Raw genomic sequence first — 15,572 nt, 5'->3', positions numbered from 1 at the left:
CCCTCATTAAGGTTGGCGGGGGGCTCAGCACCCCGCCGGTGCGCCCAGTGGCAGAGCGGTCGCGTGGCCCTGGCTGCCCTTGATTCGCCCGGTTCCTCCCGCAGGGCCAGGCGTGGACGCCGCCGGACCGCTGAGACTTGAGGGACCGTGAACCGCTGGTTGGCGTCGGGCGGGACCTGGCGCACGGCAGCGAGATGGAGGCGGCGCCAGGGGACCCGGCAACCGGCGCCAAGTAGCCCGCGAACCCCCAGTTCGCACCACCCCCGGCGCCTTGGTGCTCCGCGGGCGCTGGGGTACTGCCGGCGGGGCCCCCGGGGCGGCCATGGAGGTGCCTAACACCAAGGACTTCCAATGGAAGCGCCTGGCGCCGCTGCCCAGCCGCCGGGTCTACTGCTCCCTGCTGGAGACCGGCGGCCAGGTCTATGCCATCGGAGGCTGGGACGCCCACCGTTTGAGGTCTACTCCCCTGAAGCCGACCAGTGGACAGCCCTGCCCCCCCTCCCGACAGCCCGAGCCGGGGTGGCTGTCACGGCGCTGGGGAAGCGGATCATGGTGATCGGGGGTGTGGGCACCAGCCAGCTGCCCCTGAAGGTCGTGGAGATGTATAATATTGACGAGGGCAAGTGGAAGAAGAGGAGTGTGCTGCGCGAGCCTGCCATGGGCATTTCTGTCACGGCCAAAGGCAAGTGGGACAGGGCCAGGTTGGGGGAGAGGAGGGGGTGGGGACCTACAGGGGAAAGGGGTGGAGACCAACACTGATGTGGGGCCCTCCGACGTGCCTGATCTCCTTCGACCTGTGCAATAGACACTAAAACGAGGGACCTGTGTGGCCCTACTCTGCAGATGGGAAAACTGAGGCTCTGGTAATTCCATCGGGGAGGTTCAGCGCAAGGTCTGCAGACCGCGGCCACTGCAGGATGACGAGCACCCCCTCCAACTCCCCCCTTGAAATCTGCAGGTGCCTCTGCCTGCAGATACCTACTTGGCGTCCTGAGGATGGTCACTCTGTCCTTGTGCCATCATCAGGTGTCACTAGAGCGGCTTTGGGACCTGATTCCAGAGCCCCTTCCCACCCTTAGCTGCCTCCCAGTCTCCGAGATGTAAGGTGGGGACCAGCATGTCCTCCACGCTGGAGGGCTGTTCTGCAGCACCTTCCCAGGAGCTTCTCCAAGGTCTTCCCAAACATGTGCTGCCCACGTGGTTTGAAGAGTCTCACTTCACTTTCTCAAAGCTACTGTCCTAGCTGCTGCAGAGCAGGAACCTGTGTGTATGTATTATATTATATTTTAGGTTTTTGCCATAGGGTGCGTGCACTCGCTGGAGAGAGACAGAGAGAGGGAAAATGAGAAGTCACTCTTGGGAGGGATGTCCATGCCCCAGTCCCTTCTCCTCTATTCTCCTTGGGATTTGGGACACTCACAAACGTGCCTGGTGTTATTTTCAAGCCATTGGGTTCAGGACCCAAACTGAATTGGCCATGTGGGAGTCCAGCACCTTAACCACCATGCCATCTGCTGGCCCCAAACCAGTATCCCTTCCTCCCTCCCTTCCTCCTTCTCTCCCTCCCTCTGTCCCTTCTTCTTCCCTCCCTCCCTCCCTCCCTCCCTTCTTTCTTTCTTTCTCTTTCTTTCTTTCTTTCTTTCTTTCTTTCTTTCTTTCTTTCTTTCTTTCTTTCTTTCTTTCTTTCTTTCTTTCTTCTTTTAAAGAAGTCTTTATTTAACTTTACCCATTTATTATTATTCTCAGTTTGGCCAGAGAGAGTGAGAAAGCAAGCCTCCAGGTCCAGGACTGGGACTGTAGTCAGCCATGTGGGAGTCCAACACCTTAACTACCATGCCACCTACCGGCCCCCTAAACCTGTACTTCTTAAGCACTCTGGGCAGATGCTAGACCCCAGGAGGAAGGAAAGGTCTGACTGTAATGGTGACGAGACAGAAGCTCTAGTCCAGAATCCCACAGGGCAGGGGGGTCCAGTGGGTCTTCCACCACCTCCCAGTGTAGAAAGATGGAGGGCCTGGAGACCTATGAGGAACAGGGCCGGTGGGTGGCATGGCGATTAAGGGTGCTGGACTCCCACATGGCCAACCTCGGTTTGAGTCCCAGACCTAGTAGCTTGCTTTCTCATTTTCTCTCTCTCTCACTTTGTCCCTCTCTGGCAAATTAAAAAAAATAAGTAAATAAAGTTGAAAAAAAATTATTGAAAAAAAAAGGAGTACCTCTTCATCCTCAGGCCTCAATAAATGGTGCTGAAATATTAAGAGTGAACTTGTATCGGGTCCTTACCACCGGTGCTTTCCCTTCGATCCTTACATCCGTCCACTGAAGCAGTGTTACTATCCTCATTTTAGGGAGGAGTGTAAGGCCCAGGGAAGTTAACTCACTGGTCTGAGGTTCCGCAGCGAGGACGTGATAGTTGACTCTGTGTTCTCAACGAGGGCATCAGATGGATTCAACAACTGGTTTCATAAGCTTTCACATGCCTGTGTTGTGTGCCAGGCATGGTACCAGGTTCTGGGGCTACATATTAAGATTCTCAAGGCCCTGCAATCTGTTGAAGGAGACAGATTATTTCAGTAACACGTGACAGTAGGGTAGTGGAGGTCCCTTCAGTCAGACGGACTGGTGCACTCGGCCCAGCAGTGCAGTCCAGGGACACCCAGGAAATCGACAAGGATGTGTAAGAACTGGCGTGGAGGGTAGTGTGGCGTGGACTTGTCGGGGGCAGGTGCTGCAGCTGACACAGCATGGGAGGGTTGGAGCCTGTGTGAGGCCCGTCTCCTGACCTCAGGCTAAGGTTGGCTCTGGTTTGTTTACTTCGGTAAGATTGGAAAGGAGGGGGAAGTAGTGCTCATTTCTGGATAACCTTGAAGAGTAAAGATCTTTTAGAGCCAGAAGCTGTGAGGACTGGCTGCTAGGAAGCAGAAACCCAGGCAGGCATGGGATCCTGAGGAAGAGAGGGCCCTGTGGGGGCCCCATTTACCCGACGGTCCCAGAAGATGCTGGGTGAGGCCCAGGGAAACAGGGGCCCTTCTCAGCCTTGTGCAGTGTGTGTCCTTCCAAAGGCTACCCACAGCCAGGAGCAGTAGAGAGGGCGAGGGGACCCAGCGCATTGCCTCAGCAGTTTCTTAAAGGGGCCTGTTCTTTCTCTTTCAAAGCCTCACCCTCTTCACCCCTTCCCCATCTCATTAGTACAGGCTGCCTCCTGAGGTGAACAAGCCTCCTGATTTCGGCTGGAGGATGACATCCCCCATGGGGTGCAGACAAAAAGAGGATCAGTGGCAGTCCAGTGTCCCACAAGGCCAGTGACAGCAGGGCTCACCTCATTTCTGAAAGCCCCTGCTATACCTGGAGAATTCCAGTCTGGGGAACAGGCCAGCCCTGGAGGCTGTCCCAGGAAGACTCCTGCTGATAATTATGTGACGTAATCGCGCATTTGTGAATTCGCTAGACTTAACCATTCCATGATGGTTGTATACCTAAAACCTCATGTTGTGCTTGATAAAAACATAATTGTATATTCTGCCCATTTAAAATAACTAAGTAAAAGGAGATAGGGGGCCAGCAGGTAGTGTGGTGGTTAAATGTACTGGACTCCCCCGTGGCCAACCTCGGTTCAAGTCCTGGATCTGGTGGCTTGCTTTCTCACGTTCCCTCTCTCTCTGTCTGCCTCTGTTTCTCTCTAGTCAAATTAAAATAATAACGATGATGAATAAATTTAAATAAAGTAATTCTTTAAAAATAAAAAAAAAAAAGAAGATAGAAGATACTCTTTGGCTTCCCCTCTGGCTGCCCAGAAGAGGAGACAAGAGTTGCAAGGCTTATCTAGGCCTAGGCCGCACCGCAGTCCACCCTGTGTAGGACTTAGTGCTTTGGGTGCAGCTGAGAGCTGGACCCCAAGGCAGGCTGAGGCATGTGGCCCTGCCGTGGCTTCAGGAAGACCCAGGTGGCTCAGTGTGACAGGGACTTTGACAGATGCTCTCAGCCACACTGACATCGATATGGCTGGCATGGCAGAGCGGTGTTGGGAACTTGGCCTGGCCCTGCTTGGTGATGGGTGCTGGTGGGCCTGCCTCCTGGCGTCTGGGAGCTGAGCCTGCGGTATGTGTGGCCCTTCTCCATAGATTATCGGGTGTACGCAGCAGGCGGGATGGGCCTGGACCTCCGTCCGCACAGCCACCTCCAGCACTACGACATGCTCAAGGACATGTGGGTATCGCTAGCACCCATGCCCACCCCGAGATATGCTGCCACCTCCTTCCTCCGAGGCTCAAAGATCTACGTACTGGGTAAGGATGGTTACTCTTCCTCTTCAGTCCTCTTTGCTCCCTTGTTTCAGTTCCCGTGGGAGGCAGGGCTGTGGCTGAGCATCTCCTTGACACGGGATAATCACCTGCCCATGGAGTGCTCCTCTAGGATGGGGAGCAGACAGGAGAAACCCAGGTCTGGCCTCAGGGACTCAATCTTCTGCCCACCCCCACCTTGCTCCGGCCTCCAGGGGGAAGACAGTCCAAGTACGCGGTCAATGCCTTTGAGGTCTTCGACATCGAGACTCGCTCCTGGACCAAGTTCCCCAACATCCCCTGCAAGCGGGCTTTCTCCAGCTTCGTGACCCTGGACAGCCGCTTGTACAGCCTGGGCGGTCTGCGGCAGGGTCGGCTCTACCGGCAGCCCAAGTTCCTGCGGACCATGGATGTGTTCGACATGGAGCAGGGTGAGCCAGGAGCCAGCCCCCTGTCCTGCTCTCCGGAGTTCCCCGACCGAAGCCCTGGCTGCCCTCCTCATCCCACCTATCTACCCAGGGCCACTTACTACGCTGGGCAAGCCTTTCCAGAGTCCTAACGCCCCCTCTGCACTCGGCTACTCCGGGCATCGCATGCTTTCATCTGCCTAGAGCTCTGCTCTGGTTGGTTGGCGGTTCTGTCAAAGCCTCTCCTACCTATTTCCCTTCAATAGCCATGCATGACCAGGGCAGGGAGTGAGATATCTGACCTTTTTCTGTTGGAGAAAGAGGATCCTGGCTCCTGCACGCCCTGCCCGTAATAACCTCCTTCCCAGCTTAGAACTGCGGGAACAGAAGCAGGGCAAGGTGATTCCTTTTAGGGGATCCGTGAGTGCCCTGAGCACAGGGGGTAAATGGGGTGGAGAAGCTACCCAGGGTGAGAGCAGTTTGGGGCCCAGTCCGTATTTGGGGGTGGTGGGCAGCATCTCATTCTCTTTGTCCTGCTGTTTTCCATGGCCTCTAGGGGGCTGGTTGAAGATGGAGCGCTCATTCTTCCTCAAGAAGCGACGGGCAGACTTTGTGGCTGGGGCCCTGAGTGGACGAGTCATAGTGGCTGGGGGACTTGGTAAGGCGGGAGCTTCCGAACTAGTGACACTGTGCTCGGTGCATCCCAGGCACTTGGCATGTGTAGGAGAGGGCATGGTCCCCGCACACCACCTGCCTACTGTCTAATTCCAGAGAATTCTTAATTCCCCTCCTCCCAGCCTGGACTTACCTCCACAAATGGGCCAGGCTGTGGTCTCTTTGTCCTCTTATATAGGATAACTGAGGCCCAGAGAGACCAAGGGACATACTGATAACTGTAATGCAGGCTGGCTGAGAACCGGTCCCTGGGCCCTATCCAGGAGTACGAGGAGGTAGAGTACAGAGGGGCCCGTTTCCCTCCTGGATCCCAATAGGAATAGGAACAACCTTAGTAAATCAGATCTACTGGGTTCAGTACTGGTATATTAAGCCTCCCAGAGATTATTAGTATTTTGAAGGAAGGATTTTAAGGGTGAAAGGCCCACCACCATCCAGAGAGAGAGAGAAGGCAACAGGCTTCCAGACACCCTGAGTTTATTCAGTGTGACAAACCCCCATTTTCTTCATGCAGGAAAGGACCAGGTGAGCAAAACCATGTGAGTAGCTTTTTCAGTAAGAAGCAGGCAGGAGGGAGGTGGGAGAAGTGAGGGGTAGGGAAAAAAAGTTTGCCCCGAAGTGGCCACATGCCAAGAGCCATGGGCCACGTAGGGAGGGGAAGCGACCCTGTGCCCTGGAAGCTGAGGTGGCTTAACTTCTGCTCTTGGGCCCCCAGGGGAAGGCAGGAGGCAGGCTGACTGTGCATGACTGTGGGCTCCTCTGTAAGGTCTGCTCCCCTCGGTGCTTTCAGGAAACCAGCCCACTGTCCTGGAGACAGCGGAAGCATTCCACCCCGGCAAGGACAAGTGGGAGGCCCTCCCTGCCATGCCCACGCCCCGCTGTGCCTGCTCCAGCATTGTGGTCAAGAACTGCCTCCTGGCCGTGGGCGGTGTCAACCAGGGTCTGAGCGACGCGGTGGAAGCCCTTTGCGTCTTGGACTCCTAGCTGTCCTTGGGCCCAGCACCTTTGGCCCGGACTGTCCCACTCCACTCTCCACCTGAAGGACAGTCTTGTCAAAGTAGTCTGGACTCCTTCCCAGGAGGCCAGCTTCTGCTAGCAGCCAGAGGGTCACAGTCTGGGTCTTGAAGTGACCCACCACCACCTTCAAACCCAGAAAACTGGACAAAGTGCAGAGGACTCCAGCAGCCGATGGGTGGAGCTGAGCTGTCCCTGGGGAGAGCCCCACTTGCTGCTCAGGCACAGAAAGGCACCGGAATATGTCCTGCCTCCCTCCAGGAAGGTCTGCTTCCCCACACTTCAGGAGGTGGGGGGCAATTCTGACCCCGAGGACGAGCGCTGTTGCTATCCTTTCCCTGACTCTGAACTGTTGGAGAATTTCTTGGGATGAAAAATGGAGGACCTGGGTGTGGGAGGGGCTTCCATCTCTTTCCTCTCCTTTGGTCTGCACACCCCAGCCTTTGGTGGCCAGTTGCGGGCCTGCCCTGGACCTCGGCAGGAATTGCACTGAAGTTGGAGGCCGCTGCCCTGGCAAGGAGGTTGAGCTCATGCGGACAGTCCAGCCATCAGCCCTGGCATGGAGGACTCCTCCTTCCTGGGGTCCTCGCTGGGCGTGTGATGAGGGGGAAGGAGCAGACTCACAGCCCTGGGTCTGCTCCCCACACCTCCCCATTCCAGTCTGCCTCCTACCACCCCCTCCTCACCAGAGGCCTGGCCTTTTGTCACTGTAGACCCCCTAGCGTGTTTCTGTGTGAGACCTTCTCATCTACACTGTGGCATCAAATCCACCAAGGATGGATTCCTTGCACTCTGGTTAATTGCAGCAGCACAATGATTAAAATTTATATTCCTGTCTCTGCACCCTGCTCTGGGGTGCGATAGAAGGGTGTCTTGATGGGTACAGGGACCCCGTGGAAAAAAATCCCTCCAGCATCTCAGGCTAAATAGGGTCCCAAGGACCATCTGTGCTTGGCTGCTCCCTCTCAAGAGTTCCACCTTCTCACAACCATTCCAGTCACCCCACTCTGAAAACCAGCATATTTTCCTCCTTTGGCGTTGAGACTCCATGTGTGTGTGAAGAAAAGGTTGCATTCATTCAGTTTTCTTCCTCAGATTACTCGTTCTCATTCGCTAGCCCCAGCTCATTCAGCTTAAGCTCATTTTTGTCTTATGCAAAGCAGAAAGGGAATTGCTCACTGACTTAAAAAAAAAAAAAAACAACACTTGAAGAGTGCTCCTTTTCGCTTGTGTGGCACCTCTTTCTGATTCCCAGTTATTTTTAAAAGCTGTGCTAGCGCTGTGGATACAGAGACAAATCAAACACCTGGCCTGAAGGGTTGTGGAGGAGTAGGTAACACCACTTGACGGCATTGGTATTTCTCACGGAGGTGGGAGCAGAGGAGGATCTACCTGGATCTGGGAGCTTAGAGGGAACCTCCTGCTGTGTGCGTGTGGGCGTGTGTAGGGGTGACACCTGCAGCTGGATCTTCAAGGACTAACAAACATGAGTCTTTAGAGATAGGGGCTTTTTTTCCCTTCTCTGAGTACTCAGACTTCTTCCTGACTTGGGTCCCAGAAGGGCACTGCCACCTGCTGGCCCAGCATGTCCTTCCCGCTCAGGGCTAATGGCATCCTGTGGCCGCTGGTGCCCCCTAGTGACTAGACAGAAGAAACCGTCCCTACTGCTCTGGAGCCCGCTGGTTCAGTTCAGACCCTGTTACAAAAGAACTGCAGGTGCTGCAGAGCTGATGAAGGGTGGACCAGCATGTTCTGGGGAGTGGTTCAAAAGACACCCTGCTAGGGGCTCCTGGTTCCACTTCCATTTGGCATTGACCCCTCTCACCCCACCCCCAATCCCCTACCCAAGACAGATGTTTATGCACAGGGTGCCTCCACCCTCTCCAAATGGAAGCCAAGACTTGTGGGCAGGGAACATCCTTCCAAGTGCATAAGTGACCTCATATCTGTGGACAGGACTGGGGCGTTTTTTAGGTGGTTGGGACATTAGGGGTACAGTCAGCTCTGGAAGGTCAGATGAGACCCCAGGACCTGTGACAACAGTGCAGGGCTGAAGCTGCTCTCTGCTGAGTCACTGGGTCTAGGACTTGAACTGCACAGTGGGCTCTGCGGGATCCAGCCGCCTTAACTACCACACCACTTGCTGGCCTCAGAGTCGATGGGTTTTCTTGGTGGCTCGGGGAGAAGCCTGTCAGCAATTTGGCAAGGCCTGCTCCATGGATGGAGGGGCCAGGGAGGAGCATGAGGCTGGCAGTGGATGGCTTTCTAGCCTGCCAGGGCTCTAATGGTCTGTTCAGAGTCCTCTCTCAACAGCTGTGAGAGAGAGGACGTGGCCCACAGGCCTAGGGACCCTCCCCTAAGGCCCCAGTCAATGTCCCCACAGCCCACCCTGCCCTCCTCCTTGTTGGATGAGATGAAGACTTTGAGGCAGCTTGTCTGCCGTTCCACAGGAAGTGGGCCTTGATGGCGGCCAGGCAGTGACATGTGGTAATGTGACCTTTGTAAACCAGCCCACATGGGAAAGTTATGGGTTCATGTGTGGAGACCTTCCTGAGCATGCCAGCCACAAACATGCCCATGAGCCAGGGCTGGCTGGGGCTGGGCGTGGCTCTCAGCATTAAGACGCTGTTGGAAGTGCTGCCTCTCTTTCTCTGTCTGTCTTTCTAGCTTGTGGAAGAAATAAATAAACTTACAAAGAAAATGGGCCTTGGTCCTAATTGTAGTAACTGATAGTCTCAAAAACAGTGATGGTCCAGCCTCTGTGGCATAGTCAGTAGCACACTGGACTGCAGAGCTGGAAACCACGTGCTGACTGCAGTTCGAGTCTGTGGTCCGCTCGGCTGAAAACACACTGGGTACTTGTATGGTGCCAGGGTCCTGGCAGGCAGGAGGGCTAGAGAAAGGGGATCATGGCGTGACCAGGCCCTGTGGAGTGTGCTTGTCGCTCTCATTCTCTTGCTCTCTCCTTCCCTCCTGATATTGAGGAATTGAGGAGGCCCTTCTCAAAGGTCCCGCCCTTCTAGCCTCCCCTCCTTGCCTCTGCCCAGTGCTCCTCGGTCCTCGACTCCCTGCCCTGCACAGCCTGTCCTTGCCAGCTGGAATGTCCCCCTCCATGTGTACCTGGTGAACGTACACTGCCCCAGACACACAGAACTTCTGAGCTGCTCCTCAGTACTGTGGCTATCATCAGCCCTTGTAGAGGCAGTGCCTAGGGTGCAGTATGTAAATGTGCAGCGAACCATCAAGCTGCGTGAAAGTCAGAGGCGAAGGAGCCAGCGCTAGCTCCCAGGGGACCCTTTGCCTACCTCCTCTTTTCCTCTGAGCAGGTCTGCAGCCTGTGACCAACACAGGAACTGGATCGGGATATATGCGGTATTTCTAAAACCCTGGCTTGGGGACCGGGTTCTCTCTCCCCTTTGTCGGAGGCTTGAACACAAGCGACAGGTCAGAATTGCGCTTTTTATGAACTGTGGGTGACAAGCAGATTAATCCAGCCTGTAACAACAGCCCCCTTGGACCAGCCATGCTAGTGCTAGTGTCATTCAGGGCCAAGAGAAATGCTGGCTCTTGCCTTCCCTTGCTGAGGGCCAAGAGCTGGTGACCCGGGGAAAGAATGTGCTTTGCTTGGGGTTTACATTCCAGGATCAGCCTGGGAGGCCAAGGGCTCAGGTTGCCAGCAGGAGCCAGGCACGGGCAGGGAGGTAGTGCTAGACGGACCCGCCTCCCAGCTCCCTCCTGGGCACACTTCCCATCCCGTGCCCTGCCCTGCCCATCATTCCTGGGCCTCCTGGGGGTGGAGAGATGCCCACTCCCTCCAGGGGGAGCAGCAATTACGTGGAGTTCCCACCCCCACAGAGGAGCCTTTAACAGCACAAGTCACCTCCAAGTTCAGGGTTCCTTTTTTTGCTAAAGGGCATTGCTCTTGCCAGAGAGAGACAGAGAGAGAGAGGAAGAGAAGGAGACATTCTCCATGATGAATGGTCATGCCATAATCCCTTTTCCTACATTTCTCCATCCCGCACATGCCCAGCATGGTTTTCAACCTGCTAGTCTGGGATTCAAACATACGATCAGCCATGTGGAAACTGGCTGCCTTAACCATCAGGCCATAGGGCTGGCCTCAGAATCTCCTTTGACTAATTAGAAACTGAGGCCTAGGGAGACCGAATCACCTGCCCTAGGTCATGTGACCAGCAAGTGGCAAAGTTAGGTGCAGAACCCCGTCCTCTGGTCTCCATTCCAAGGCTTACTATACCCCCTGCCAATCTACATCAACAACCTCTGCACCCCACAATCTAACCCAAGGCTCCTACTTTGCAGGGCCAATAAAACAGTGCATGTGAAAATGTTGGCATCTATAGATAGGATGTTTGTTTTCTTTTAGAATTACTTTATTTAACTTTATTTATTTATTTATTTATTTATTTAAACTTGACCAGAGAAAGGGAGAGAGAGAAAACAGGCTGCCAGGTCCAGGACTTGAACCGCAGCCAGCCACGTGGGAGTCCAGCATCCTTAACCACCACACCACCTGCTGGGCCCAAGATGGGGTTGTTTTGATTCATCCGTATCTCACGCCAGTCCTGGGAGAGCTCAGATGACTTAGGACAACGACACAGCAGGGTTAGCGGTACTTGGAGACTTCTGGCACCTGGCACCCAGTGGAGCAATCCCAAGAGAGCTTTTACTGCAATCCTAAACATAGATTCCCCACCTTCCTCAACACACACACACACACACACACACACACACACACACACACTTCACAACCCCACAGCAAGGGGAGGACGTAATCTCAGAAACTGAGAAATGGACTCAGGAGTGAGGGGCAGAAAAAGAGGTCGCTTTTGCTTCGCCATTGACTATGGGATAAGCAGACCCTTTCCTAAACATGGACTAGTGTCTGCAGACTACAAAGCTGCACAAATACCCACCCACTCTCGCGCTGCCTCTCAGAGCACCCTTGTTCTGGAGTTACAAATCCAGCACCGAAGAGTGAAAAGGTCCCTTCTCTTCCCTACCTAGTCAGCTCCTCCATCTCTGCCCCACACAGAGCTCCAGACTCCTGCAGTTTCAGTGGCCAGTCCTAGCTCTAGCTTATCTCAGCTGTCATCTGTCCCAGATCAGATCAGCTGGTACTCAGGACCTCTGATAAGCCTCTTGATGGCATGGCTCCCTCCTCCACCTCACCCCCGCACACTTGGGTCCTGCCAGAATTAGGGCAGGGGGCTTGGGAGGACCAGAGTTCACAAACCCCCACGTAGACTGATAGGATATCATCGATCTGCCAACTTCACGTCTTGTTTCGTCCCACGGCAGGCCCACAGGCAGTCACTAGCACATTTCCGAAGAGAAAACTATGATGTATAGCAGCTTAGTCTACCTTGAGACTCTGGGCAAGGCAGAGTCCTCTCTCAGCCAAAGTATTGAGCTAGGAGTGTGTTTCTGGAGCCAGATTGGCTGGTGCTCCATCTGGCTTCACCACTTGCAAGCTTTGTGACCCTGCAGGGCAGCTAGTTAACTCCTCTGTGCCTCAGTTTCTTCATCTGTACAATGGGGGTAATCCTACACTGGTTCCTACTTCAGTAAGTTGTGGTGAGGACTCAGTTCACTAATACAGACGGTCTAAGGACAGGGGGTCTCCCACTGCATTCTCTGTATGAAAGGAAATAGTTCTTACCCTAGAGTTGCAGAAAGGTGAGAGACAATCACAGTCAATTAGTGGTAGAGCCAAGCCTGCAGCCCAGGATGCCAGACTCCTGAGCCAGAGCATCATGCCAGCTTGGGGCAGAAGGAGGGAGCGGGGCTTCTGCATATACAGGATGGAGGGACCCAGTCATCAGGTGAGCAAAAGAAGGCCAGGGACCAGAATTTTTAATTTGTTGCTGCTTAGACATTTCAGAGAAGTTACGGCAGGTTTAAAAGAACTCAGAGGGACCAGCAGTTGGCTGAATGGTTATGTCACTGGACTCCCACATAATCAACCGTGGTTTGAGGGACTGCGGCATGGCCATCCCTCCTGGGGAGTGATTTCTTGCTTTCTGTCTCTCTGATGAGTGCACATGCCCTATAGCAAAAATCTCTCTAAAAAGAAGGAGAAGGAGAAAGATAATGCAGAGTAGATTTATCCAAATCCCTTTTCATAGATCAGAAACCACCCCCAAAAGAGAAAGTCCTGGGCCGTGACCACTGCATGGGTGGGTAGAGAAGGACAGTTGGCACCCAGGGCCCCTGACTCCTGTCCCTTGGTGCGCTCCCTGCTGCCCCAGGCAACAGACAGGGCAAGCTCTCTGGCTGGGCAAGAAGAGCCAACTTCTCAGGCCTGACCCGTAGGTAACATTAATTGCCCATCGTAGTGCTGAGCTGGAGGACTGTGTTTCGTGAGGGAAGTACCCAAGCTCCAAACTCTGGAGAAGAGTCACTAGAATCCAGATTGTTAGCAGCTTACCGGTTCCATCTCGTATTCACGGTGCCCAGCTGGGCACCATAAGGTAATGCAATTTGTAGTTGAGGACATGAGCCGTGACAGGTTTGCCTCCCAGCTCTGCTATATCCTAGCCAGGTGGTCTTGGAGGTGATGCTACATCTAATATACTTGGAACCAGGATTGGCTCCATAAAGTTAGGTATTAATGTTCAGAACATAGACAGGGTGCCTGCTCTAAAAGTAAAACATACAAATACATATTTTTAGCCTGTCGAAACTCCAGGTGAAGTTTAGGCTGAAGAAACACGTGTAGGGGGACCAGCAGGTGGCATGGAGGTTAAGGCATTGGACTCCCACATGGCTGACCATGGTTCCAGTCCCGGATCCAGTAACTTGAAAAACACAGCAAATAGGGACAGCAGATGGCATAGCGGTGAGTTGCTGGACTCCCACACAGTCGACCACAATTTGAGTCCCAGATCCAGTGGCTTAAAACTCACACCGGGCATGTATTCATATGTGCCCCAAATCCCAAGAAGCAAAGGGAGGAGAAAGGATTGCAGGGTGGCCATCCCCCTGGGGGGTGATTTCTCTCTTTCTGTCTCTCTCTCGAGAGCGCATGTGCCCTGTAGCAAAAATCTCTCTAAAGGAAGAAAAGCAAAAGCACAACAAATAAATATATAAATAAATCATTCAAAATGTAAAAAACATTAAAAGGAAAGGAAGGTGTAGGATCCCATGTGTTTCAAGCCACCAGAAAGGGAGGCAGAGGGTGCGCGGTGGTACCTGGTCCCCACCTGCAGTTCTCGCTGCCTGCAGCACAGCACCCCCGGGATTTGGAATAGTTAGAATAGGTCTGAATGGTCTCCCTGTCCTCTCAGCTCTTTTTACTTCCCCTCTGAAGTACACAGTCTTTCTCCTAGAAAATAATCAAGTTAATTTACAGGTGACATTGCAGCCAAACACAAAAGGTTTTGCATAGCTCTTTGCTTTTCAAAAGAGACAGACAAGGTACAGAACTTTAGAACTTTTTTGTTAAGTGAGAAATCACCCCTCAAGGAGGCTGGCCATCCTGCAGTCCCTTCTACTCCTGTCTCCTCTTGGCATTTTAAGTACACATGCACACACATCTGGCATGTTTTTTGAGCCACTGGGTCCAGGACTTGAACTGCACTGTCAACCACGTGGGATCCAGCCATCCAACCACCCTACCACCGGCTGGACCCCGAGCCCAACAACTCTCCATGAGTTAGCTGAGATTTGGGGAGTTGTTACTCTTAGAAGGCAAGCCTCTTCAGGAAACACGCTTCAAAAGACAGCAAGCCAAGCTTCAAAGGGTTTGTCTGCTTGAAAATATAGACCACAGAGAGGAAGGCCGGTGGGGAGACATGCCCCAGTGGGCCAGGATGGCCTGCCGAGAATTAGTAGATCAAGCAGGTGGCATTTTAAATCAAACAGAAACAGATTTTTATGTTCAAATACTCTTATTTTGAAAATAATGACTTAAGATGCAAAACATCCCTGATAAGGAAAAAAAAAACATGGTTTACCAGCATAAAATTATTTCTTCTCTCTTTTTAGTTTTTGCTAAAGGGTATGTGTATTCACCAGAGAGAGAGAAAGCACCCTCCCCTGGGGGTGGGAGGGCTGACCAATCCCTTCTCCGCCACTTTCCTCTCAGGGTTTTGGGCACACATGCATGCATGCATGCACACACATGTACCTGATGTGTTTTTTAAGCCTCTGGGTCTGGGATGTGAACTATGAGGTTAGCTACTTGGTATCCAACTGCCTTAATCACCATGTCACCTGCTGGCCCTCTTCTTTGCATTTATAATTTTTTTTCTTAGGGTGCATGTGCTGACCAGAGAGAGATAGTGAAAGGGAAAGTGAGAAGTCAGTCCCCAGGGGAATGGCCACATCACAATCCCTTCTCCTCCATTCTCCTGTGATTTGGAGCGTGCATGCACATGTTCCTGGTGTGTGACCCAGTGAGATTTTCAAGCCACCAGGTCTGGAACTTGAACTGTGGTCAGCCATGTGAGAATACAACCACCTTAACCATCACGTCACTTGCTGGCCCCTTAATTTATAATTTTTGGAAGTTTATTCGTATCTTCTATGAACAATAGAGATACAATGAGAGGGACAGCACCCAATGGAGTCGTGGCACTGTCAGGTCCCCCAGGCTCAGTCAGGTCCCGATCCTGGCAAACTCAAGGAGGTCTCTGGATGTGAACCTAGAACTTTCTCATGTGGGTCTTTCTCACAGTGCCATATGTTTATCTCTGTGCCTGTCTGGCCCCTCTCTTTTCAAATCAGGACAAACATAAAAAACAAGTAAGGTCTCATCCAGCTAAGTCAAAAAATGCATAATGAGATACATCGTGATCGTTCAGCCTCTAGGGAAGCCTGTGGGAAGAGGAACCTAGGCCACATGGACCGTGGAGATAAGTGTTCTCACGGGACTTGGGTGTGGACTCTGATTTGGATGATAAGACAGGAACAGGGACTCTTGCCAACACCTTCACATTCTGTTTCCTCACCCTCCATCCTCTTTCCTCTTCTGATGGATGGTTAAGAGATAGACAGAAGGGGACAGAGGGCTGGGGTTTCTTGGCCTGCTCCTCTGACCCAGCCCCACGTGTGGACACACCCATGGCGATGCTCTGCCCAGGGAGGTCTCCGTGGTGGGAGCCTGGCTTCTGGTTCTGTCACCCCTCCCCACATAATTCAGTTAAACTATAGGGAGTTCTCTTTTTGGACTTCT

The 15,572-nt window shown here is 53.1% G+C and overlaps 1 protein-coding gene across 1 annotated transcript; it reads left to right on the top strand.

The window, feature by feature from the left end:
• The first annotated feature begins 322 nt into the window (after positions 1 to 322).
• KLHDC8A (kelch domain containing 8A) lies at positions 323 to 8,475 on the top strand. Its single transcript, XM_006159247.3, is given in 6 exon segments — positions 323 to 446; positions 449 to 682; positions 4,122 to 4,286; positions 4,496 to 4,711; positions 5,244 to 5,345; positions 6,153 to 8,475. Coding segments are annotated over 6 exon segments (1,035 nt in total). The 3' UTR covers positions 6,347 to 8,475.
• The last annotated feature ends 7,097 nt before the right edge of the window (positions 8,476 to 15,572 follow it).

The sequence above is a fragment of the Tupaia chinensis genome, unplaced genomic scaffold (genome assembly GCF_000334495.1).
Source record: "Tupaia chinensis unplaced genomic scaffold, TupChi_1.0 Scaffold000627_1, whole genome shotgun sequence".
NCBI lineage: Eukaryota > Metazoa > Chordata > Mammalia > Scandentia > Tupaiidae > Tupaia > Tupaia belangeri.
The sequence above is the reverse complement of the archived record's forward strand: the minus strand, read 5'-3'. Positions and strand labels throughout refer to the sequence as shown.